Here is a 27,655-nt window from a genome sequence, read left to right as displayed (position 1 = left end):
GTGCTGATAGACTGGCAGACACAGTTACCACAAACATTCAATTTGTAAAAAATGCAGTATTTGCAAAGCGCAGTAAAGGAAAGCACAGTTAAACAAGGTATACTTGTGTAAATTTATTTACGAGATTTTATAATACCAAAACCAAACAATATCCCTTAAAATTTATAAGAGTAATATCTTTATATCACAGTAAGCTCACTACCTCATTGGTATAGATGTTTAAATAAATTTAAGATTTAGACAAATTCATAAATTCTACTTCCATACTTTTATAAGGTTTTGGAGTCAGAAAGGGCCTTGGAGGTTTTCTAGCTCCTCATCTTTAAGGTATGTAAAATATCTGGAGTAGATCCGTAATGTCATGGAGACTAACTGTGGTTCTCACAAAATGTCTCCTGATAACCCTGTTAGAGACAAAACATTGACCTAGAATGGTCTGGGTCGTGACGCACTGTGATGCTTCTCATCTTGTGAGTTAGAAATTTTTCACCCACTTGGTGGCCAGAAACAGACCACATAGAGTTTTGATGCTCTGAGACAGTGTGCTCATATAGGTAATTATATAGTTGCAGTTATAAATCCTGTTTGGCTAAATGTAGGCTCTGACAAGCCTTTGAAGGTGGGAAGTCTCCTGCATTGTAACCTAAAATCTTAAATCTAAGAAGGACAAATGTGGAAAATCAAATTATGATTTTAAAGATGAAATTGGGGTGAATGGTTAATGCTGACAGAGCTAAAAGCGCCATCATCTGGTCCAGAGTAGGGGATTTCACACGTTGCTTCTTGGCAGTAAACAGTAGAATCTCAGAGGTGCGGAAGCCAAAAACCTCTGCAGAACAACTATAACCTCTTCCTGAACAGCCACCTCTGTTGCTTGGTATGCAGAATAAAAGCTTTCTGAAACAGGGTTTGACATGTCTCAAAATAGATTTGAAAAGTTCTCACCATACCTGCTGCTTCTGTTGGTTTATATATAACATACATATTCCAAGTGATATATATGCACATATATATAAATATGTACATATATCCACTAAGTTCTTTGGCATAAGTTATTTCTAGTTTTAGATTTACTTTGCTAAAATGAAAACCAATCATCTAATTTATACCTTAGTGAAAGTAAGATGAAAATGTTTATAAAGAAACAGCTTACAAGCATTCTTTAACTAGGATGGTTACATATTTTTGTTTTTTAAACTGAGCTTTCATAACTATCTTCAGGACAACAAAAATTGTGGGAAGATAATAGAAAATACTTAGCTGGAAGAGAAATGGCACTTTCTCTTCAAACGAAAGAAATTTGGATTTCATCTAAGAAAGGACAGAAAAGAAAGAGCAATGTAACTTGGTGCTTCATTCTTTCTAAAACAGCACATAGCAAAAACAAACTGGAATTTTATATCGAATCTTGAGTCTAGTTTATTTCAGTGTCAGGTACCATTCTTTATAGATTGGGGATGAGGGAAGGTATTTAAGGTTCCTTTAAGATAGTTAAGATCTAGAAACAATGTTGAGTTTAGTTCTTAGAAAAATTACACAAAGGAGAAGAAAATAGTTTGTAAAGTATATTGAGTTCCTGTGAAAGGGATTAAGCAAAGGTGGTATCCTTGCAACTTTTTTGGGTCTTTTTCTAACACTAAATAGAGGCAACAGGATATAGAAAGGGCTTGGCCTAATTCGAATCCTAGATTTACTACTTGTTAGCTATGTGATCTTAGGAAGTCATTTAACCTCTCAAAACTTCGGTTTCCTCATCTATAAAAATAGAGTTGAAGGCTCGGTGCGGTGGCTCACAACTGTAATCCCAGCATTTTGGGAGGCCGAGGCGGGCGAATCATGAGGTCAGGAATTCGAGACCAGCCTGGCCAACATGGTGAAACCCCATCTCTACTAAAAATACAAAAAATGAGCTGGGCGTAGTGGCAGGTGCCTGTAATCCGAGCTACTCAGGAGGCTGAGGCAGGAGAATCGCTTCAACTTGGGAGGCGGAGGTTGCAGTGAGCCGAGAGTGTGCCACTACACTCCAGCCTAGACAACAGTGAGACTCTGTCTCAAAAAAAATAAAAATAAAATAGAGTTGTAAATTGTGTGAGGATTAAATGAAATAATGTGTAAAACCATCTAGCAGACAATTTGGGAAGATGAAAAAGTGCTGGAGATGCATGGTGGCGATAGTTGCACAACAGTGTAAATATACTTCATGCTACTGAACTATATACCTAAAAATGTATTAAACGGTAAATTTTACCACAATTAAAAAAATCCACCTAGCATATGGTAGGTGATGCCTACCTTATGCTTTTTCCCTTGCCTTCTTTAAAGATACAATTTTCTTTTAATTCTCAAAAAATAACAAGTTGTATAGCAGGAGATGTTGCATAAAGCTGTCTTAAATTGCATTCATAATTTACAGTAATGTTTATATATTTTGATTACCATTTGATTGAGCTACACTTGGACCTCATTCTTGTTTGGAACTATTCTGCCTTCAAGATCTTGAAATAAGAGCTTCCCGTCTCTGACCACAACCTCTATCTCAATCTGCAGCTATCACTCCTGAGTCTGCTTTGTGACCTCATTTTGACCTCCTATCTCTAGCCTAGCTCTATTCTTCTGAGTTGGCAGACCCTCTTACTTTTGTTTTCTTGAGCTCTACAGTCAGCGATTACAGTGTCCTCTTAAACAACTGTAGATTCTTTCTCCCTTAACCTTCTGGCATGTCCACCTTCCCAACCTCCAGTCATACTTTTTTTCTATTTAGCTTGCTGAACATTTTGGGGAAAGTTCTCAAATAAGACCATTAGCGCTTTAGATAAGCTATCTCATTTAATTCAGTCCTCTTAGCATCCCTGGGGAAATATTATGTTACTCACTTTATGGATGGTGGAACTGAGGCTCAGAGTGGTATGGTGACTCACCCAAGGACACTTAGTTATATATAGATTTGGGATTTAAACCCAGGTCTGTCTGATATCCAAGCCTACATTCATTGTATTCCTTTGGCCCTGTTCTCTCTACTATGTTTTTCCCACCTTTTTTTTCTTTCTTACTGACTATAGAATAGACCTTTTCCACTCTCAAACTTTGAACCAACCACCAACCATAGTAGATAGTTTAACCCACTTTACTGAACCAATTGAGGGCATCCAGCAGAAACTCCTTCAACATTATTTTCTTCATATGGGCTCTCATTTCTCTGCCTCATTGCTGATAAAGTACCCTTCTTTATCTTACTGATTCCACTTTCTCTCCTGGGCCTTGCTTTATGATTTATTTGTATTCTGCCTCCTTTGAGATATCCTTTCATATTGATTATTTTCCCTCTACCTTAAAAAAACCTGAAAAATATCTATGAGCAGTCTTATAGTAATTGGTGATCTCAGCGAGAGCCATTTCAGGAGAGAAATGAGTACAGATTCCAGAAGGCAGAAAGTTGATAACTGAGTAGGAAATATGGAAGTTGCAAATGATGAGGGCAGACTTCTTTAATAAAGGCTTATGATGAAATGAGGAGGGGCTGTATGATCAAAGGATTGTTTTGTTTTGTTTTTTTGAAGAGATTGGGTAGATTTAAACACGATTACATGCTTTAAAAAAAAGAGAAAAAAGGGAGAGGTTTGTAGAGTAAATACCCCAGAGTGGAGATTCAAGGGATTAGCCTCAAATGCCTTTATATACAGACTGTATCCATCTTTATAAGCCCAGCTGAAATGACACCTCTCTGAAACTCCTTTTGATTGGCTCAGAAGCAAGTTTTTCTCTGATTTCCTGTAGCAGCTTATACATCTCTCATGGCATTTAACACATACTGTCTTGAATAACAATGTAGTTATTATGAGCTTTACTGTCTGGGTTTGATTCCTGGCTTCACCACCAACTAGCTGTGTGATTTTGGGCAGATTGCTTATTCTCTCTGTACTCAGTTTCCTTATCTATAACATGGGGATAATATTAGTAGCTACATCATTGTTATGAGGATCAATATCTGTAAAGCTCTTAGAACATGCATTTTTCTTCTACTAAATTTTAAGGTCTGGCAGGCGCGGTGGCTCACACCTGGTAATCCCAGCACTGTGGAAGGCTGAGGTGGGGGCAGTGGGGAGCGAGGGGTTGCTACTACTCCAATGTAACTGCTTTCTCAGAAATTAAGGCAAAAAGTCTTACTGACCATGTAAAGGAAATCCAACAATTATAAACAGTCTCTGCCTTTAAGGAGCTTATAGTCTAGTTAAGAAACCAGACTTAAACGTACGAAAAGTTAAACATTGGCCAGGCACAGTGGCTCATGCCTATAATCCCAGCACTTTGGGAGGCCAAGGCAGGAGGATCACCTGAAGTCAGGAGTTCAAGACCAGCCTGACCAACATGGAGAAACCCCATCTCTACTAAAAATACAAAACTAGTTGGGCATGGTGGCGCATGCCTGTAATCCCAACTACTTGAGAGGCTGAGGCAGGAGAATCACTTGAACCCGGGAGGCAGAGGTTATGGTGAGCTGTGATCACACCGTTGCACTCCAGCCTGGGCAACAAGAGCAAAACTCCATCTCAAAAAAAAAAAAAAAGAAAAAAGTTAAACATTTAGGTAATGGTTCTAGTAGTAGGCCATAAAGGAGTTCATGATTAATTATGTTAATTGTACAGACAATGATGACTCTGGAATTTAGGGAAGGGATTTACTTTAGTCCAAGTTAGTCAAGGAAAACTTTATTGGGCTGGTGGAATTTGAACTTAACCCTGAAAAGTGAGTATAGTTTGGGTAAGAGAGGCTAATCCAGATTTCTTGTTGATGAATTTCAGAGTACTTTGTCCTTTAATTTTTTTCTTTTTTTTTCTTAAGATGGAGTCTCGCTCTGTCGCCAGGCTGGAGTGCAGTGGCGCAATCTCGGCTCACTGCAACCTCTGTCTCCCTGGTTCAAGCGATTCTCCTGCCTCAGCCTCCTGAGTAGCTGGGACTACAGGCGCGCACCACCATGTCCAGCTAATTTTTGTATTTTTAGTAGAGATGGGGTTTCACCATGTTGGCCAGGATGGTCTCAATCTCCTGACCTCAAGATCCGCCTGCCCAGCCTCCGAAAGTGCTGGGGTTACAGGCATGAGCCACCGCACCCGGCCTAATTTTTATTTCTGTGTTCTTGTTACAGGCATCCCGATTTTCAACTGCTAAAGGAAGAACAAAGGTATGGTTGAATCAGTATCATTTACCATTTATATATTTATGTTAATAGAAACATTAGGAGTGAACCAGGTGATATGAGCTCTTGGACTTCCTGTGCTGATGCATTATGTAAGTGTCCCATTCTAGCCCACACAAAGAAATATTTGACCTGTTCAGCTTTTTCTTTTGTGATGGTAAGATGATGTGTTTGATCTGTATGATTTATTGTACAGCTGTTCCTCCCGAGGAAATCTAATTTAACCTGTTGAAATAGGACATAAACACAGCCTCCATCTCAGATACCATGCTTCTTTGTCAACCAGATTGTGCCTATTACATTTGTTGAAAGGTTTTTACAGTCCTATAGGATTTCAAAACCAGTAATGTACCAGTTACTTAATTATTTGAAAGAACGTCTAAAGCATTAATATAAATTCCAAGTTGTGATTTTCTTTCTAAACTTTCCTCATGGTATTGTTTGCCTGACCATGGCCATCTCTCAAAACACATCCCTTAACTCTCAGAATAAATGTTCCTAGTTAATAGTCACTACCTTAGTCACATGGCGTTGAGCACAAATAAGAGATATTTATTTATTGATGTATATCTTTATAGCTTCAGAGTAGTATAAAAACATAATTGCCTTAAAACTCCAAGAGAAAGTATGAAATACATGAAAGTTAAATTGTTCTAATTTTTTTGAGCTTACACCTATTTTTACTTTTCTTCTGATGCAAGAGACAGCCCCATGGCTATATAGGCTAGATTCTGACTAAAAGATGGTATGTAAGACTAAACTAACTTTTCATCTTTTTTCTTCATTCCCATCCATGACCTTGCTTTCAACTTTTATATATATATATTTTTTTATTTACATTTCCCCACAGCTTGCTTCTTGACCCAGAGTCTTTTTCATCCTGATCTTCTAAAGTTTTGATAGTGTCTGTGCTTTAGAGCGTCCTTGTTTGTTTCAAGTTTGTATTGGCAAAGCTACTGTTGCCTTCCCTCTTTCGTAATTCTTCATCTTATTCAAATCTAATCTGAAAATTGAAGAACATTGTCAGGGAAAACTTTTGTCTTTTATTGTTAGCATATTGTTGTAACTCTGGATTTTCAAATTTAAATATCTTTTATTGAAAAATGTTGATTTGCTAACTTGTTCTGCTATGACTTTCCTGTGATTTTCATTCTGTAGAATTTTCTGTACAACAATCAAACAGAATTAGAAAATGTTTACCCATTTATTTTTATAATTTTATCTTTTCAAATCTAAACACAATTCCTGTAATTTTTTTTTTATTTAAGAAACCGATAATGAAATTTTCTTTCTTTCTTTTTTTTTTTTTTTCAAGACAGAGTCTCACTCTATCACCCAGGCTAGAATGCAGTGGCGCGATCTCGGCTCACTGCAACCCCTGCCACCTGGGTTCAAGCAGTTCTCCTGCCTCAGCCTCCTGAGTAACTGGGACTACAGGCATGCGCCACCACTCCTGGCTAATTTTTGTATTTTTAGTAGAGACAGGGTTTCACTATGTTGGCCAGGCTGGTCTTGAACTCCTGACCTCAGGTGACCCACCTGCCTTGGCCTCCCAAGGTGCTGGGATTACAGATGTGAGTCACCACACTCAGCCAAAGTTTTCAAAAGAAAAACTTTTTTAAAAAAGGTCAGCCAGTAATCCCAGCAGTTTGGGAGGCCAAGACAGGTGGATCACTTGAGGTCGGGAGTTTGAGACCAGCCTGGCCAACATGATGAAACCCCATCTCTACTAAAATACAAAAATTAGCTGGGCATGGTGGTGTGCACCTGTAATCCCAGCTACTTGGGAGGCTGAGGCAGGAGAATCACTTGAACCCGGGAAGCAGAGGTTGCAGTGAACCGAGATCTTGCCACTGCACTCCAGCCTGGGTGACAGAGCAAGACTCCATCTCAAATGAATAAAAATAAAATAAAATACAAAAATAAAAAATAAAAAGCTCAGCCGGGCACGGTGGCTCACCCCTGTAATTCCAGCACTTTGGGAGGCCAAGGTGGGCAAATCACTTGAGGCCGAGAATTTGTGACCAGCCTGGCCAACATGGCAAAACTCCATCTCTACTAAAAAAATACAAAAATTAGCCAGGCGTGGTGGTGCCCACCTGTAATCCCAGCTACTTGGGAGGCTGAGGTGGGAGAATCGCTTGAACCTAGGGGGCAGAGGTTGCAGTGAGCTGAGTTCACACCATTGCACTCCAGCCTGGGCAACACAGTGAGACTTTGTCTTAAAAATATATATTTATTTTTATATTATTTTTCATATTATATATTTTTTAAACTACATATATACTTTATATATTATATATAGTATACATTATATATGTACAAGTATATATTATATATGTAAATATGTGTACATATAAATATATACTTTATATTTTTATATATTTATATATTATATATCTTTATATTTATATATATACTTTATATATATATACTTTATATATATATTTATATATATATATATTTGCAACAACAGGCAAATCCAAATAGTGCAGTAGGATAGCATTATCAAGTTTTTAAAAAAGTTTTGCTGTACTCCTGTAACAATTTTAAAATAATTGGGGGAAAAAGATGAAGGAAGAAGACAGAAGGAGAACTATATCAAAAAATATATTATTAACAGATGTACTGAAATTATAGGCTTCTTCTGAAATTTATATATCAGAACCTAGAAATAAGGTTTTGTCTGGGGAATAAAAATTTCTACCTTGAAAGTTACAATGTATAAATACTATGGGGTACTTTACTTTTCTATTGTTTTCGGGTTTTATTTGCTATTTTTTATTTAGTTATTTTATTTCTCTTTCATTCTACAGCGGCCATTCTGGAGAAGAAGTACAGTTATGCAGTAAAGCCATTAAAACATCAGATATCGACAATCCTAGCCACTTTGAAAAGCAATATGAATCTAGTTCTTCTAGCACTCACAGTGATAGTAGCAGTGACAATGAGCAAGACTTTGTTTCCTCCATTCTACCAGGAAACAGACCAAATTCAACAAATATTAGACCACAGCTGCACCAAAAAAGCATAATGAAAAAGAAAGCTGGTCACAAAGCTAACTCCAAACACAAAGACAAAGAACAGACAGTTGTAGATGTCACTGAGCAGTTAGGCGATTGCAAATTAGATAGTCAGGAGAAAGATGCTACATGTGAACTTCCTTTACAGAAAGTAAATACTCAGAGTTCTTCAAATAGCACTTTGCCTGAAAGATTAAAAGCGTCAGAAAATTCTGAAAGTGAATACAGTAGGTCAGAAATAACTCTAGTAGGCATAAGTAAGAAAAGTGCAGAGCATTTTAAAAGAAAATTTGCCAAATCAAACCAAGTGTCTAGGTCAGTGTCTAGTTCAGTGCAGGTGTGTCCTGAAGTTGGAAAGAGAAACTTACTTAAAGTTTTGAAGGAGACTTTGATTGAGTGGAAGACAGAAGAAACATTGAGGTTTTTGTATGGCCAGAATTATGCTTCTGTGTGTCTGAAACCCGAAGCCTCTCTGGTTAAAGAAGAACTTGATGAAGATGACATAATCTCAGATCCAGATAGTCATTTCCCTGCCTGGAGGGAATCTCAGAACAGCTTGGATGAGTCTTTACCTTTTAGGGGCTCAGATACAGCCATTAAACCACTGCCAAGTTACGAGAATTTGAAAAAAGAAACTGAAAAGTTAAATCTGAGGATCAGGGAGTTTTACAGAGGACGGTATGTTTTGGATGAAGAAACCACCAAATCACAAGACTCAGAAGAGGTATGTCTTACAGACATTGAGTTTTTCCAGATCGTTAACATTTGGAAAACTCACCACAGCAAATCTTGGAGCAGGAAGGATATTGAAGAGTTAATTGTTAAATTTTCAAATAGTTTCTTTAGTCATTCTGCCTTTTGGTTTACAGTGCCATCTCCACTGTTGGCATTACTATTTTACAAATAAGTTGATGTTTACCCCTAGTAAATTTTCATCAGTGTGCAATATTTTTTTCTAATGTAAAAATAGCCTAAAATGGTGGGACAAAGTTTTCCCTAATTCTTCATACAATAAATGAAGCCTCTGAAGAGGCTTGCTTTTTCTTCTTCGGTATTCTTTCAGATTTTTACATGGGGTCTGTGTGTGTGTGTTTAATGGAAGTATATGCCATGGAATAGACTTGGTAGTTACATTGGAAAATATTTAGCAAGCATGTCCATTGAAAACATTACAGATCAAAATAGTTTGTAAAAGAGACTTATTGGGAAATAATGGACAAAGAGAATGGAAAGCACATTCAGATAGACCTAGATTTGAACATCTGTTGTGTCATTTACTAGCTGTATGAAAAATTAGTTTCTTGGTCTGTTTGCTCATCTGTAAATGGAACTATTAATAGCTTCTCTTGCTCAATTGTTATTTGTTTTAAAGATAATGTGTATAAAGCATTTATCACAGTACATGACATATAATTGGTACTCAGTAAATAGTACCCATATGTAGAGACTGAAAATGTGCCACTGAGATTTAGAGAGCATCTTTTAGTATTTCTACTACCCATCTTTGATTGATATATACTCCCTGGAAAATGAAGTCATTTAACATGAAGAGGAATGGGTAATAACCTTGTTTTTACCACAAAACTTTGTTCTCAAATATTCCTAAGTAAATGTGGCTCTAAATTTAAAAGCACATTGGAGATTTGGAAAGAGGGTAGAAGTAGAAATGTAGTAAAAAATTTAGAAATATATTTCTATAGAGTGTTGCTTGGCCCAGCACCCTACTTCAAATCATTTCAAGTATATTATTAGACATCATCCAAAACTTATATTAAGCTGGGAGAAACATTGATCTCTGTCACTGAGCTGCATAAACCTACCATAGAACATCACTTATTTTATCATTTTGTCCTTTTTAGCCTTAAAAAGGAAAAAATAATCCCTGAAATTTGACTTTTAAAAATTTATAATATTTTCCAAAAATGTTACATAACATGTTAAAACATTTCCATTGAAGTACAACACAAATAGTAATTATATGATTTCTTGAGTATTCACATATGAATGTCCTGATGTAATCACTACCCAAGCCAAGAAATAGGTCATTACAGGTAAACTAGAAGCCCCATATATATCCCCTCCTAATCAGCACCTCTTTCCAAAATTAATATTATATTAGCACAGATTAGTTCTGTCATTTTTTTTCCAGTTTATATTCTTGGTGTCCAGTTTATTTCATGCAATATTATACTTTTGAGTCATTTGTGTTGTTGCATATAGCTGTAGTTCATTCTTTTATTGCTGCATAGTATTCCATTATATAAATATACCATTTATTTATGCTAATGGACATTTAGACTATTTCCAATTTGGGGCTATTATGAACAATATTCTTAGGAACTTTCTCGTATTTATCTCTCTGCTAATATGCGTATGTATTTCTGAAGTATCTAGGACTGGGAATGGTGGGTTATCGTATATGCATATATGCAACTATACTAGATAATGCCAAACAGTTTTCCAAAGTGGTTGTACCGGTTTACAGTTCCACTACTACTATATGGGAGTTTCCTTGACTCCATGTCCTCCCTGGTACTTGATATAGTTAGTTTTAGCCATTCTGGTAGTATTGGTTTATGATTATAATACATTTCTGTGATGATTAATAAATTCAGCACTATTTTATTTGCTTATTGACCACTTGGATAATCTCTTAGGTCAGGTCTGCAGATCTCTCAGCCATGGATACCAGCACCTGCTCTGGTGGAGATGGCAGGGGGGTGAAATGGATTCTGTGAGGATCCTTACTTTTGGTTGTTTAATGTACTATTTTTGTGCTGGTTAGCCTCCTGCCAGAAGGTGGCACTTTCAAGAGAGCATCAGTTGTGGTAGTATAGGGAGGATCAGGCTGTGGGTAGGGCCGTAGAACTCCCAAGAATATATGCCCTTTGTCTTCAGCTACCAGAGTGGGTAGGGAAGGACTGTCATGGGGGCAGGGCTATGTGCGTCTGAGCTCAAGACTCCTTGGGCAGGGCTTGCTGTGGCTGTTGTGGGGGATGGGAGTGTGGTTCCCAGGTCAGTGGAGCTATTCCAGGAAGATTATGGCTGCCTCCGCTGTGTCATGCAGGTTGTCAGGGAAGTGGGGGAAAGCTGGCGGCAGGCCTCACCCAGCTCCCATGCAACCCAAAAGACCAGTCTCACTCCCACCATGTCCCTCCAAACAGCACCAAGTTTGTTTACAGGCAGTGGGCAGGAAGGGCTGAGAACTTGCCCCAGGCTACCAGCCTCTCACCTGTGAGAACAAGTAGGGCTTTCACATCTCCCAGCCTGTGGAGTCTGCACACCAGATTCACACCCTCCCTTGAGTTCTGGCCAGGAGACTTCCTGTTCATTTGGAATTGTTACAAAGTTCAGCTGGCCTATCATATGGTCTATCTAGGAGACTGTTCCATGTGCTGATGAATAGAATGTATATCCTGCTGTTGTTGGGTAGAATGTTCTGTAAATATCTGTTAAATCTATTTGTTCTAGGGTATAATCAAAATTATATCAAATATTCTCTCAGACCACAGTGGAATTTTTTAATTTCTACTTTGATTTCATTGTTGACCCAGTGATCATTCAGGAACAGGTCTTGATGACCTGTCTAGTGCTGTCAGTGGAGTACTGAAGTCCCCCACTATTATTGTGTTGCTTTCTATCTCATTTCTTAGGTCTCGTAGTAACTGTTTTATAAATTTGGGAGCTCCAGGTTTAGATGCATATATATTTAGGATTGTCATATTTTCCTATTGGACTAGTCCTTTTATCATTGTATAATGTCCCTCTTTGTCTTTTTAAACTGCTGTCGCTTTAAAGTTTGTTTTGTCTGATATAAGAATAGCTACTTCTCACTTTTGGTGTCCATTTGCATGGAATATTTTTTTCCACCCTTTACCTTAAGTTTATGTGAATCCTTATGTGTCAGGTGAGTCCCTTGAAAAGCAGATACTTGGTTGGTGAATTCTTATTAATTTTGCCATTCTGTATCTTTAAGTGGAGCATTTAGGCCATTTACATTCAATGTTAGTATTGAGATGTGAGGTACTATTCTATTCATCGTGCTATTTGTTGCCTGAACAGCTTTTTTTTTTTTCATTGTCTTATGGTTTTATAGGTCCTGTGAGATTTATGCTTTAAAGAGATTCTATTTTGGTATTATTTCCAGGATTTGTTTCAAGATTTATCGCTCCTTTAGCAGTTCTTGTAGTGCTGACTTGGTAGTGGTGAATTCTCTCAGAATTTGTTTGTCTGAAAAAGACTATCTTTCCTTCATTTATGAACCTTAGTTTCACTGGATACAAAATTCTTGGCTGACAGTTGTTTTGTTTAAGGAGGCTAAAGATAGGACTCCAATGTCTTCTAGCTTATAGGGTTTCTGCTGAGAAATCTGCTGTTAATCTGATAGGCTTTCCTTTATAAGTTATCTGATGCTTTTGCCTCACTGCTCTTAAGATTCTTTCCTTCATCTTGACTTTCGATAACCTGATGACTATGTGCCGGGGCAATGATCTTTTTATGATGAGTTTCCCAGGTGTTCTTTGAGCTTCTTGTATTTGGATGTGTAGGTCTCTAGCAAGGCTGGAGAAGTTTTCCTTGATTATTCCCTCAAATATGTTTTCCAAACTTTTAGATTTCTCTTCTTTCTCAGGAACACCAATTATTCTTAGGTTTGTTTGTTTGACATAATCCCAAACTTCTTGGAGCCTTTGTTCATTTTTTAAATTCTTTTTTCTTTGTTGGACTGGGTTAATTCAAAAGCCTTGTCTTGAAGCTCTGAAGTTCTTCTACTTGCTCAATTTTATTGCTGAGACTTTCCAGTGCATTTGCATTTCTCTAAGTATGTCCTTCATTTCCCAAAGTTGTGATAGTTTTTAATTTATGCTATCTATTTCACTGGAGATTTTTCCATTCATATCCTGTATGATTTGTTTGATTTCTTTAAGTTGGGCCTCACCTTTCTCTGGTGCCTCCTTGATTAGCTTAATAATCGACCTTCTGAATCCTTTTTCTGGCAATTCTGAGATTTTGTCTTGGTTTGGATCCATTGCTTGTGAGCTAGTGTGATGTTTTGGGTTGTTAAAGATCCTCGTTTTGTCATATTACTAGAATTGTTTTTCCGGTTCCTTCTCATTTGGGTAGACTGTGAGAAGGAAGATCTGGGACTCAAGGGCTGCTGTTTAGATTCTTTTGTCCCACAGGGTGCTCCCTTGATTTGGTGCTCTCCTCCTTCCCCTAAGGATGGGGCTTCCTGAGAGCCAAACTGCAGTGATTGTTATTGTTCTTGTGGATCTAGCCACCCAGCAGAGCTACCAGGCTTCTGGCGGGTACTAGGGAGTGTCTGCAAAGGGTCCTGTGATGTGATCCGTCTTCAGCTGTGGATACCAGCACCTGCTCCAGCGGAGGTACAGGGGAGTGAAGTGGACTCTGTGAGGGTCCTTAATTGTATTTTTTTAAAGTGCACTGGTTTTGTGTTGGTTGGCCTTCAGCCAGGAGGTGGTGCTTTCAAGAGTGCATCAGCTGCAGTAGGATAGGGAGGATACAAGCTTGCTCTGGGGTCAGGCAGTGGGCAGGGCCATAGAGCTCCCAAGAGATTAAGTCCTTTGTCTTCGGCTACCAGGGCCAGTAGAGAAAGACCATCAGTTGGGGGTACCATTGTGTGATTCCCAGGCCAATGGAGTTATGTTCCCAGGTGGATTATGGCTGACTCTGCTGCATCACACAGGTCACTAGGGAAGTGGGGGAAAGCTGGCAACCACAGGCCTCACCCAGCTTCCACACAGCCTGCAGCCTAAAAGGCCAGACTCACTCCCACCGTGCCCCCACAACAGCACCAAGTTTATTTCCAGGCAGCTGATGAGCAGGGCTGAGAACTTGCCCCAGGCTACAGGCCTCCCAGCTGAGAAAGCAAGCTGACTCACAGTTCCTTGCCTTTTCTGGTGTGTTTCTGCAGTAGTTCTTGGAGCAAAAGTTCATGATGGGAGTCTCCACATGCTGCTCTGTCTGACCAAGTGGGAACTGCAAGTTAGTCCTGCCTCCTATCTGCTATTTTTTCCCAGACCTAACATTTATTTTTAATATTAAACCAACTTTGCATTCTTATAATAAACTCAACTTGATTGAGCTATAATAGCCTTTTTATATAATACTGGATTTGGTCCTCCTAATATTTGCCTTAGAATTTTTGCACATATTTTCAGAATGAGTGACATTAGCGTATGAATTGGTCATGGTCTCATCATAAATCACATGGTACAAATTAAGTAATCTGAGGAAAGTTTAATTATGGGACTGTTTTCCAAAGCGTGAAAATGTGGTCAGAATGAAGGAAACCAAAGGAATAATACACTAATCATAGTTTGAGAGCCCTCACCACCCCTAGACCTCAAGGAAAAAGGTAGGAGTGGACCACGAGGTCTTGTACCAAGGAAGTGCTGCGTGTAGTGGACCAAGTGGGAATGACTCTTCTGCACCATCCAGTTTCTTATTCTTCACTGGCAAAACTGAGATAAAAGCCAGAGAGCAAGGAAGCCCATTGATGCAGCCCATACAGATCAGCCTTCTGAAGTACAAAGACAGGTGGAAAAGGGTGAAAAGTGTTCAGAATGAAGATACCTTGCACTGCCTATAATTTTCCTTTCTTGTAATATCTTTATCAGGTTTTGGTTGTAATCATTTGGTAAAACAAGTTGGGAAATGTTCCCTCCATTTCTGGAAGAATGTGTCTAAAATTAATGTTAGTTCTTTAAATGTTTAGAAGATCACCCATTGAACTATCTTTTCCTCTGATTTTCTTTGTGGGTTGTCAATTTTTTTTTTTTTTTTTTGAGATGGAATCTTCTCTGTTGCCCAGTCTGGAGTGCAATGGTGTCATCTTGGCTCACTGCAACCTCCACCTCCTGGGTTCGAGCGATTTTCCTGCCTCAGCCTCCCAAGTAGCTGGGATTACAGGCACCCGTGCCATGCCTGGCTAACTTTTGTATTTTTAGTAGAAACGCGGTTTCACCATGTTGGCCAGGCCAGGTTGGTCTCGAACTCATGACCTCAAGTGATCTGCCTGCCTCAGCCTCCCAAAGTGCTGGGATTATAGGTGTGAACCACCATGCCTGGCCTGTGGGTAGTCAATTTTTAAAAACTTTTTGTTATGGAAATTTTCAGAAACACACAAAGATAGACTAATACAGTGCTTACTATACAATGTGTGGTCCATGGAACCAGCAGCGTCAACATCATCTAGAAGCTTGTTAGAAATGCAGACTCTTATCCCCACCCCATATTTACTGAATGAGAATTACTTTTTAACAAGATCCCCAGAAGATGAGCATGCACATTAACATTTGAGAAGCACTGTTGGGGTGTGGTGGTTTGGGTTTGGGTTTTGGTCTGCTCATTCCATCAGTCACTGAGAAAGATGAGTTAAAATCTCTCACCTTAATTGTGGATTGATTATTTCTACTTTTAGTTCTGCAAATTTTACTTTTTGAGACCATGTTATTGGGTATAAATGTAAAATTGTTATGTCTTCCTGGTAAATTGAAACTCATATCACTATGGAGCAACCTTTCTATTTGCTTTTTTTCTTTACAGTCTACTTTGCTGACATTAACATTCTTGTATTAATGTGGTCAAGGACAATCTGTCTAGATTGATCATCTTTGTCCTTTATATGGAGAATTTAATCTATTCGCATTTCATGTCACAATTGGTATACAGTATTTGGGTTTAAATCTACCATCTCACTCCTCTTTCTATGTGTCCCACTTATTCTGTCTTCCTTTTCTGTCTTGCTTTCTTTTGCATTGAATCATTATTCCATTTTTTAGCCTCTGTTAAATTGTTTTTATATACTCTTTTACTGATCATTAAATGGTTACCCTAAGTGTTAAAACCTGAATCTTTGTCTTATTAAAGTCTAATGTAAGTTAATACTTTTATTGCTTCCTGGACAATTAGCACCTTAGAATGATTTAACTCCATCTATCCCTCTTGACTTATGTTCTATTATTGGATATTTTTATTTTCTCTAAATTTCAAATATATTGCAAGATTATTTATAGCCAATACTTAGCTGGATTTATTCAATTAATTACTCTTTCATTGTTTTTCATTCCTTCTTCTATCCCCATTCTTCCATCTGAGATCATTTGCCTTGTGCCTGAAGAATATACTTCTCTTAGTATCAGTTGATAATGAATTTTCTCAGTTTTTCTTTGTCAGAAAATTATTTTACTTTCACTTTTGAAAGATATTTTTCTATATTGAATTTTAGATGAGCAGTTATTTTCTTTCAGCCCATTGAAAATATCATTCCCTTGTCTTTTGGCTTCCATTTGTATCTCTTATTGCTACTCCTTTGAAAGTATTGTGTTTTCTTCCTCTAGCTTCTTTTAAGGTTTTTTTTTGTAAGTTTTGGAATGTTCCCCGTTATCTCTTAGATATTGCTTCTATTCCATTCTGCCTCTTCTCTTTAGTCTTTTTTTTTACTGTATCTTGTAGGTCTCTTAATCTCCTTTGTGCTTTACATTATGTGTTTGGGGAGTGGTGACTGTGCTTCATTCTGGATATTTTCTTATTCAGCATTCTCTCTTCAGCCATTTCTACTATGCTTTTATGTCTACCCATTAGTTCTTACTTTTAAATACCGTATTTTTCTGTTCTAGGGTTTTCATTTTGTTATTTTATGTAGTTTCCAATTATCTGTCAAAAATTTTCAACCTTATAATTTTTCTTTGAATATATTAAACATGTATTTTAAATAATGCTGATAACTTCATTATTTAGATTCCCTGAGGATTGATCTCTGTAGGCTGTTTCAGATTTTTATCATATTGTCTTGTTTTATTATATGCCAAACATTGTATATTAAAAATTACAGAGATAACTGGAGACTTAGGATGATGTTATCTTCCTCTAGAATAGATTTATATTTGCTTCTGACATGATTTGTAGCAGTTCCATGTCACTGTAATGTAATCAGAGATTAAGATGATTTCAAGGTGGGATTCACTCCCTGAAAGAACTAGTCTATTTCCTATTCTTATTGTTATTCCTAGAGTATGGTCTTTCCAAGTCCTGGTCTCATATTTGGGGAAGGTTGCCCATACCCCTCCCTTCTTGAAGGATACCCTGAACTCTTTTTATTAGAAAAACTGCTCAATTTCTCAATATCTAAATAGAAAATTAGTGCTCTATCTGTAATTACCTTCTCCAGGATCTCAGACTGTAATTCTTTATAGCCTCATTAGCTCTCTGATGCTAACAAATGTGTTTCAAACAAATGTGGATTGTTTTCCCCCAACTTTTTTCAGTTCTCAGAGAGACAGTCGGTTTGAATTATCTTGTCTGCCATTTCTAGAATGGTTAGGGGTCAAATGACATAATGACTGAACTCCTCATAATATATGTATAGTATTTGCTAATTTTAATATTTTAATCCCCTACATTTGTACAGCACTTAGCAGTTTACAAAATCTTTTTGTTTACATTTTATTATTTAATAAAGGAGGTATTAATATCCCAATTATAAAGATGAGAAAACTGACTCTCCAAAGAGGGCAAATGACTCAAGCAAGTTCACAACAGCCTAACAACTGAGTTGATACTCAAATTTAAATCTAATTCTCAAGTCTAGTTATTTTCCTACTGTGCCACAGATACAAACTTTTGTGTTTTAATGTTTATTGTTCTGCTTATCAAAGAAAGAATGTAAACTTATGATTCTGTTTTGCTTTGTTTAAAAATGTGATTCAGCATGATTCCACCTTTCCACTGATAGACTCAAGTTCCCAGAACCAGATTAGAAAACGCATCGTACTTGAAAAGTTGAGTAAAGTGTAAGTATGTAATTGCCATTCCAGCTTTGTAGTAGTTTTAAATTAACTTGACGTTTAAGCTCATAATGTGTAAGTATTATCCTCAGATTTTGAACATTTTGAAAAATAATGTGAAAAGTTTACATGGATTTCTTCACTTAAGAAATTTGGATTTTTAAGATATTTTATCCAAGAAATACAAATTTTTGTGTAGAGGACACAGAGGCACATCATAAAGAGGAAGGTTGAGATTGTGGGTTTAGAAGACCAAACTACCTTACTCCCACCTAATCAGTGAAGTCAGGGAAAAAATATCAAAGCTAGACCCATTTAAATACTGATTTGCGGTAAATGTGTCACAGCAGTTTCAGATGCAAATAAGATGTTATTACAAAGTTTTAAGGGTCTGTTAACTCACTCTGCATGCGTATCCTTAGAACCATTTCACACTCAGCAACATGAGTTTTTGTTCAACTCAACGTTGCACTTTAGCTTTAAACTTCCCGTGGTGGAAATTATTGTTCTTGTAATTAGCCCAGTCATAAATGACATTTAAAAATTGCTATCTTGGTTTTTCTTTCAAAAAGAACTTGAAGATTTTTTTTTCCAGAGGTATGAGGGCTGTGTTGAACTTTTCAACCTGCATTTTCTTATTTTAGCAGAAAACATGGAAGAGTGTGTCAGTCATTATTTAAGGGTTGTGAATATGAAGTTTTATTTTGTAGCAGTTTGAAAATACAGAAAACATTTCACATTAACCAAGGCATAAAGAAGAGTGAAGACAAAACTAATTATGGTATAGGAGTTTTTTGTTGTTTGTTTATGAAAGCTGTTGGGTTTTTTTCTCATTATCAAAGTTAGACCTTTTTTGGTTTTTTATTTGAACCAACCAATTGTAAAAAGTGTTTATTTCAGAGTATCGGAGGAAATAAAATATGTTGTATATTAGATGACACTAAGGAATTGTTAATTTGGATGGTTACGATCATTTTATTGTGATTATATAAGAAAGTGCCTTTGTATTTAGAGATAAAAATGGAAACAGTTAGGGGTCAAATGACATGACGACAGGGATTTACTTTAAAATATTACTACAAAATAAGAAAAAAATGTGCCAGGTGTGGTGGCTCATGCCTGTAATCCCAGAACTTTGGGAGGCTGAGGCAAGGGGATCACCTGAAGCCAGGAGTTCAAGACCAGCCTGGGCAGCATAGTAAGACCCCATCTCTACAAAAATAAAAATAAAAATTAGGCCGAGCGCGGTGGCTCACACCTGTAATCCCAGCACTTTGGGAGCCTGAGGCAGGCGGATCACAAGGTCAGGAGATCAAGACCATCCTGGCTAACACGGTGAAACCCCATCTCTACTAAAAATACAAAAAATATTAGCCGGGCATGGTGGCGGATGCCTGTAGTCCCAGTTACTCAGGAGGCTGAGGCAGGAGAATGGCCCGAACCCAGGAGGTGGAGCTTGCAGTGAGCCAAGATCGCACCACTGCACTCCAGCCTGGGCAACAGAGTGAGACTCCATCTCAAAAAAATAAATAAAAATAAAAATTAATCGGGTGTTGTGGGGCTACTACTCAGGAGGCTGAAGTGGAGGATTGCTTGAGCACGAGAGTTTGAGTCTGCAGTGAGCTATGATTATGCTCGTGATTAAACTGTTCTCCATAGTGGGTGTACTAATTTACATTCACACCAACACTGTATGAGGGTTCCCTTTTCTCCACATTTCTCACCAGCATTTGTTATTGCCTGACATTTGGATTATGCCACTGCACTCCAGCCTGGGTGCTGAAGGGAATGAAAAATGAAGCAAAGGTAGCAAAAATTAAGAAATTGAATCTGGAAATAGATATATGGGATTATTACTATTCTTTCTATTTTGGAACATGTGTGAAACTTTTTATACTATCACACTGGTCTTAAAAAGAAGCTTAAAAAAATAAAGTAACACATACTTTAGAAAATGAGGCAGTACAAAATGGTTTAAAGAAGGAAGTAAAAATTGCCTGTAATCCCACCACTCAACAATAACTACTATTAATATTTTGATGTATATCCCTGACATATATATGGCATATGTATATTCATTCTATTTGGTTCTCTCTGTGGATAAACCTAGAAGGAATGAAATATGCTTGATATATATGAAGTACAATGGTATTATAGAATACGTTTTTATAAAAATAGGATAATACTATGTACATTTTTCACTTCACATCTATCGTGAATATCTTTTTATATTAAAAAATAGATTCACATTATTTTAAATGTCTTATTCTATTAAATGGGTATAGCATAATTTATCTAACCAGTCACCTATTGATACACATTTGTTTCCGATTTTTCACTACTAAAGCTATTTCTGCAACAAGCATATTTTTTATGTTCATCTGATTATTTCCTTAGATTAAATTTTTTTCATAGTAAAACTGTTGGGTCAAACACATTTAAACTGTTAATATATATTGTCAAATTGCTTCCTAAAAAGGTACTAATTTTCACTCCTACCATGGGGATTTAGTAAGGAAGAATATACCACATTCTCAGATTGGACCATTTTGGGGGCAGTTGTGTTCTTTCCATCTTGGTCTAATATTTGAAAATAAACAGGTAAGTAAAACTAGGGACAAGAATTTAAATAGCTGCCAAAATGATTTTGTGTTTCAGTGCTTCACACTCAGTAACAGACTACAAAGTGGAGTGTGGGGTTACTATGAATGTTTCCTTATGAGTTCTCACCAATCATAACCTAGGTTAACCTTTAAATCATGACTGCTTCCACCTAAATGCCAATATTACCTATGGAAAATTCAGATCTAGGCATGACCCAAAAAAAGTTTCCATATAATTTTGTTTTAAAATAAATGTAATTTTTTAATTTTCAGGTTGCCTGGGCTTCTGGTTCCTCTTCAGATTACATTGGGAGATATTTACACACAACTTAAAAATCTTGTTCGAACTTTCAGGTTAGTATTTATATTACAATTATCCTTCTCAATTATTTTGACTTTATTTATTGCCTTGCAGAATCCAAAGGCACAGAGAAAGTAAGTGACTTACCTTTCAATGTCACAGATCTAAATAGAGTATTCTATTTTCTCCTCCACTAAACAACATTATTTCTCTCTTCTATTGAATGCAACCTTTATTTGCTCAAGCCATTATATATTTCACTTTGGATAGTTTATTTATGGAATAGCCTAAAATTGAGAAGGAAAATTATATCTATGACACAAAGCCAGTAATACTATGGGTTTAAGTGAAATAGTGAATATATATTGGCTGACCCACACTGCACCAGGCACTATGGGTAATGTAAAAGAAACATAGTGCCACCCTAAAGGAAGAACTCTCCTCTGTGAAGATCATGTGAGTACAGTAAACAGTACAAGACAGTGGGCAATTTAATATTGAATTACACAGAACAGACTTAAAGTGCTAAGAACTATAAAGAAAGGGAGAATAGAGAATTGATATCAATTGTGAGTGAAACTGTTGTGATTTTTCCTAAAACTATCAAGATAAAAATACTCACTCAGGCTAAGACTAGGTTCTCTCTACCAAGAAGCATAGCAATAAGCCTCTAAATGCCTTATTAGTAGAGGTGTACCAAATACACATTTCAGCCAAATGCCAGTGACCAAATATTAAAATTAACATTTGCCTGTGGCTGATGTTGCACTGACACAGAATAAACTTCTAGGGTGGAAGAATTAATTCATCCAAGAAATTTATCATATATATTTATTATTATAGTCTATTGTTGTCAACAATAGCAGTCAGATTTTAGAAGTGTAAAATTACAGTACAGGAACAGTTTCTTGGCATAGTCAGCTGTTAGATTTCTCTTGCAGTCACATACTGTACATTAGTAACACCTAATAGACATCATTTTAAACTGGCAAATTTAAAAACATCAGTAACCTTTTTGTATGCCAAAAGTAATTCAGGAAAAAGTTTTTCAATAAGTCTTTTACTAGAAAGAGCTTTGTATCTGGAATTCATAGTTTAAGGCAAACCTCAAAAATTATTTGTCTTCAAAGAATTGTCTTCAGCTGCTGAAAAGGATAATTTGTAATAATTTACATTAAACTATCAAACCTTCATAGATTCCAAACTATAGATGTCTTAAAACATTCTTCTAGAGTCTTCTGTAGTGAACTTTGAGTAAACAAAATGTACTTGGGATATCTCAGTTTTCTCTAAGTTTTATCTTAACACTTTTTTATATCATGATTAGATATTATATTGGATTATTATATATCTGTTGTTTATATATAATTTAGGAATTTTTCCAACTCATGATAGTTTGAGGGGACATTGATTTTCATTCATCGTCAATTCCCCAACAGAAATTTAAATACAGGTCTTCAAGGTTATTTTCTTTAATGTTGTGACTACTAGTAGGTAATACATTTCTGCAAAGTTTGAGTTATTATAAAATCTAATGTCTATTATTCTGTTTTAGATTATTTAAATTTTTATTAACCTATTCCCAAGATATGTTCTTGAGAAAGTAATCTAGTGTATTCAATGTTTGTATTAACTATCATTCTATTTTCCTAAATAATTGAAAGTTATTACTGATTGTTTTATACTTAAAATTAAGCTTTCACAGGCATCATTAATTATTGTGGTATTTTACACCTCAGTTGGCTGATAAAACAAGCACATAAAGACATTTTTACTTCATTTTATCTAGGATGTTTATATTTGAAAGTGAATGTTTAGGTAATGATAAACTGAATGATATGATTGTTCTAATTACTAAGATTTTTACCCTCATTAGGTGTCATGAAAACTATGCAATTTGAAGATTATTGATCACTCACAAGTTCAGGGATGTCAATCCTCAGATTGGCCTTGGCCTTTGCCAAAAGAGGATTTGAGCAAAATAACAAGTCCAAAGCTGAACTTGTCTGCATGCTGTGTGTCCTGTTAATAATGACGAGAGACATTTTTTAGATACACTGTCTTATACCTATCACAGAACCATGCATCCAAAAGGAGATAAAAAGTATTTAACAACTGTCTACACTGATGATAAAGTTTAAATAGATATACACAGTATGGAAACACTGAAGTTTAGGATTTGTTCAGGATTTACCAGGGAGTGAATATCATCATACTAACATAAAGTCGAGTGAGGGAAGATGAAGGTCAGATCAGGCAGAGGCTGATCATTGATTTTTTTTTTTTTTTTAAAGACAGGGTCTTGCTCAGTTGCCCAGGCTGGAGTTCAGTGATGCGATCATGGCTCACTGCAGCCTTAACTTCTGGGCTCAAGCCGCAGCCTGGCTAATTTTTTTTTTTAAGTTTTCTGTAGAGATAGGGGTCAGTCTCACTATGTTGCCCAGGCTGGTCTTGAACTCTTGCCCTCAAGGGATCCTGCTGCCTCTCAAAGTGCTGGGATTACAGACACAGGCAAGAGCCACAGCTCCTGACCATTTCATTGATTTTCAAAGGACTTGCCATTCACCTTCCTGCAGACAACACTTATTTAATCACCATTCTGAGCAAACCGATAAAGTTATGCTGTACATATCAGAAAAGATGAGAATAAGCCCTATGGTCTCCAACTACACACTTTTTATCTAGCTTATGTAGAATAGGTTAACTAGCAATTTAATTTACTTTGTCTATATTTTTTAGAACAATATTTTTCTATAGATCTAATTTGATGTCTCTTTTTTAAAAAACTATTCTGAGGTTCTCAAAAATTACTAGAAACTTTAGGAAAAAAAGGTTAGGCTACCCCAGATACTTCTATCAGTGAGATTTGCTCAAATTTGGAAGCTTATTAGAATCACCTAGGGAGCCTTTAAAAATTGCCACCTGGGTCCTACTCCACCACCCCCCCCCCACAACCGCCCCCCAATCCCCCAAGGATTCTGATTTAATTGGTTTGGCATATGGCATTCAAGGGACAGGATTTTAATGCTCTCCAGGTGATTTTAATGGGTAGTCAAAGCTGAGAACCTACTGCTGTAGGGCATAATGCAAAAAATAATAATAATAATTTTGGGGCAAATACCTCCCTGACCTTCCCAGTCCCTTGGTTTTCCTGCCTGCTCCCTTCTGGCAGCCAGTCAATAATTTTAGAACTTTTACTGAATGGAGACTGGTAATAGTGACATTTCTATTGTAGTGATTCTTCACAGTTGTTTTTTTTCTCCTACATCTAAGGACCTCTTTATTTTTCCGCCATAGAATTGATAAGTAGTGACTAATTTGTGTTTTTTAAAATATTATTATTATTAATGAAAAATACAGCCAGGCACAGTGGCTCATGTCTGTAATCCCAGCACTGCAGATATGAGGAGACATTCAACTGCCCTTTTCCTCTTATAAACTATTATGACTTTTTTCTGTCATTCCTATTTTCTGGCTCTAAGTCCCTTCTAGTTACTTTCTGCATTATTTAAAGACTTGATTATATGACATCTGAGATTTGCTTCAAAATTATCTAGATTAGCAGTAGTGTTGAATATGGGGTTGTACAGAAGAAACATGATTAGCTGGGAGTTGGTAACTGTCAAAGTTGTGATGTGTATATAGGAATTTATTTTATATTCTCTCTACTTTTATATATGTTTGAAATTTAATAAAAAGCTTTGGGAAAATAAGCCCAAAAAAGTATGCTTTATTTTGGTAGGAGGTGTTATAAAATTCTGTTCCAAAAACCTTGGTGTTAATTACTTTTGAAAATCTTTACTCTTTAGTAACTGTAAGTCAAAGTCTGTAGCTTTGATAAAAATTGCTTAAATTGGCTTCACTGTCCTTCAGAAAAGTGTCAGTTGCTTAGAATACAGAATGACCTCTGATAAGACAGCTGATTTGAAGTCTTCAGATTCCAGATTCTGGACAACGTTGGCAGGTCTGTGACAGTTTGTAGGCTAGGGCTGCCAGGTGAAGCTTCTGGAAAAATGCCATATTGATGGCAGTAACTATTGTTGAGAAATCTTTTCAATCAATACTGATAGTGGGAAAGAGTTGACATAAATAACCATATCCTTCTCTCTGAAGTGACAATCAATAATAGGAACTTGTAGAACAGTGATTCTCAAGCCAGTTGTGCATCAGAATTACCTGGGGAGCTTTTAACAACTATAGATGTCCGGCTCCACCCTAGAGATTGAGTTTCATTCGGCTAGGGTTGGGCTTAGACATTAGTATTTTCTAAAAGCCCCCCTTAGATAATTCTAATAGGTAGCCAGAGTTGAGAGCCTATTTTGGGACCTAAACATAAAGCAGCTTTTTCGGCTCTATGAGAATTTCCCCAGTGAATAGAGCTGTCTTTTCCACTGAATTGCATTACAAATCTGCTATCTAGAATGTTACATTGGTTTACCTGTCGTAGTGTAAAGCAGGTTCCATCAGAATCTGCTTGATAATGATTCACTGTCATCAGTGTTGAATCAAGATATTTTTCTAAATTAGATTTGAATTAAAATTTATTTTTACACAAAAGTCCATTTTAAATTTAATCAGTGATGAATCAAGGTATTTCAATCTGTATGAATTTCAAATTATGTTTTGAAAATCTGCTTTTCATTTATTTTTATTTTTGAGACAGAGTCTCACTCTGTCACCCAGGTTGGACTGCCGTGTCGTGATCTCAACTCACTGCAACCTCTGCCTCCCGGTCTCAAGCAATCCTCCCACCTTAGCCTCCTGAGTAGCTGGGACTACAGACACACACCAGCATGCCCCGCCAATTTTTGTATTTTTTGTAGAGACGAGGTTTCACCATGTTGCCCAGGCTGGTCTCGAACTCCTGAGCCCAAGCAATGTGCCTGCCTCAGACTTCCAAAGTGCTGGTATTACAGGCACAAGCCACCATACCTGGCCTGAAAAATCTGCTTTTTAAATGGTTTCTATCAAATATTACTGTTTCCCTTTTGAATTGTCACTCAAACAATAGTAAATACATTCATTTAGCATCTGTGCTGGAAATTATTTTGGCTCAACAATAGGAAAAATATGAAAACAGGTGAAATTTTGCTAGTTTGCTACTGGAAGTACTTTGAAATGAAATGAAATGAAAGCAAAACCTCTTATTTGTGTTCTCTCCAGTGCCTGGAACAGTGATAATACAGCAGATACTCTAAATACATTTTTGGTGAATGTATAAGTGAATTATGAAATCTTAAATCTGTCTTAACTCTAGGAGATTTGAGTATAATAGAAAAGGAAATACTTTCTTGAGTTGTATCTTGCTCTGTCGTCCAGGCTGGAGTGCAGTGGCATAATCTTGGCTCACTGCAACCTCCACCTCCTGAGTTCCAACAGTTCTTCTGCCTCAGGCTCCCAAGTAGCTGGGATTACAGGCATGCACCACCACACCCAGCTAATTTTCATATTTTTAGTAGAGACAGGGTTTCACCATGTTGGCCAAGCTGGTCTCGAACTGCTGACCTCATGATCTGCCTGCCTTGGCCTCCCAACGTGCTAGGATTACAGGCGTGAGCCACCACACCTGGCCAGGAAAGGAAATTCTATTCTTTTGTCATTTTATTCCTATATGCTTATCCTTATTTGAGCTAGCTCCTTTGGCTATATGCTAGATACTGTTTTATTTGCTACAGGTACATCAGTGAACAAAACACACAAATCCCTTCACTCATGGAACTTACATTCTAATAGAGGGAGTACAAAAATTTGCCCTTTTCCTTTGAAGCAGGGAAATCAAATAGTACTAAGGAGGGAGAAAGTTGCACTTTTTAATAGGCTGGTTAGGGAAGACTTCATTGAGAAGACACTGTTTGTGTAAAGACCCGAAAGGAGGTAAGGGAGCAAGCTGTGTTGCTGTCTGTGAAACTACAGCAGACAAGGAATAGCAGGTGCAAAGACTAAACCAGGAGCAGGCCTGGTGTATTCACAGAATATTTAGGTTGCTGGTGAGGCTAGAGAAATGAGCAGAGGCAAGAGTAGAGAGATATGTGGTCAGAGAAGTATGGGATTGGGGTTGGGTGTAGTACAGACTGTATAGGCCTTGTAGCTATGATCATTCTTTGACCTTTACTCTGAGTGAGATGGAGGGTAATTGCTAGGTTCTGAACAGAGGAATGACATGATCTAACATACATTTTTTAACAGCATCATTTTGGCTGCCAAGTTGATAATTACAACAGATGGGCCGAGGCAGAGAGACCAATACAGCTAGAAATAGCCAGGGCTATTTTGGTAATCTAGGTAAGAAATGGTGTGACTGAAGAGAAAGCAGTGGAGGTAATAAGAAGTGATCAGATCCTATTTTGAAGGTGGAATCATTAGATTTGGTGACTGGCTGGACATGGGATGTGAGAGAGTCAAGTTTAACCATAAGATTTGTGGCCTGAGCAACTGGATTCTGGAAGGATAGGGTAAGCCATTTACTGAGATAGGAGTGTCACACCATCCTTAGTTTTGGGGGAAGGATGAGGAGCCCAATTTTGGCTCTACCAAATTTTGAGATGCCTATTAGACATCCAAGTAGAAGTGTCAAGTGGACCCTTAGATATAGAAATCTAGAATTCAAGGAGGAGGTCCAGACTAGAGCTAATACATTTGAGAGTTGTCAGCATATAGTTTCTAATATTTAAAGTCGTAAGATTGGATAACATCACCAAGGGAAAGAGTGTTTGTTTATACAGGAGAGA

General features: G+C 37.1%; 1 protein-coding gene across 5 annotated transcripts in view; it reads left to right on the top strand.

Annotated features, from left to right (window-relative positions):
* The window catches only part of RPAP2 (RNA polymerase II associated protein 2), an 88,241-nt gene that overhangs the window by 16,385 nt on the left and 44,201 nt on the right, over positions 1–27,655 (top strand). For all 5 annotated transcript variants that reach the window (XM_034931129.3, XM_003808425.5, XM_034931143.3 and 2 more), the window contains 4 exons: positions 5,144–5,179; positions 8,011–8,941; positions 17,947–18,029; positions 20,900–20,980. In XM_034931129.3, the coding sequence (XP_034787020.1) occupies positions 5,144–5,179; positions 8,011–8,941; positions 17,947–18,029; positions 20,900–20,980 (1,131 nt within the window). The remainder of the gene's footprint in view (positions 1–5,143; positions 5,180–8,010; positions 8,942–17,946; positions 18,030–20,899; positions 20,981–27,655) is intronic.

Source organism: Pan paniscus, chromosome 1 (genome assembly GCF_029289425.2).
Source record: "Pan paniscus chromosome 1, NHGRI_mPanPan1-v2.0_pri, whole genome shotgun sequence".
Taxonomy (NCBI): domain Eukaryota; kingdom Metazoa; phylum Chordata; class Mammalia; order Primates; family Hominidae; genus Pan; species Pan paniscus.
This window is presented reverse-complemented; position numbering and strand designations above follow the sequence as displayed.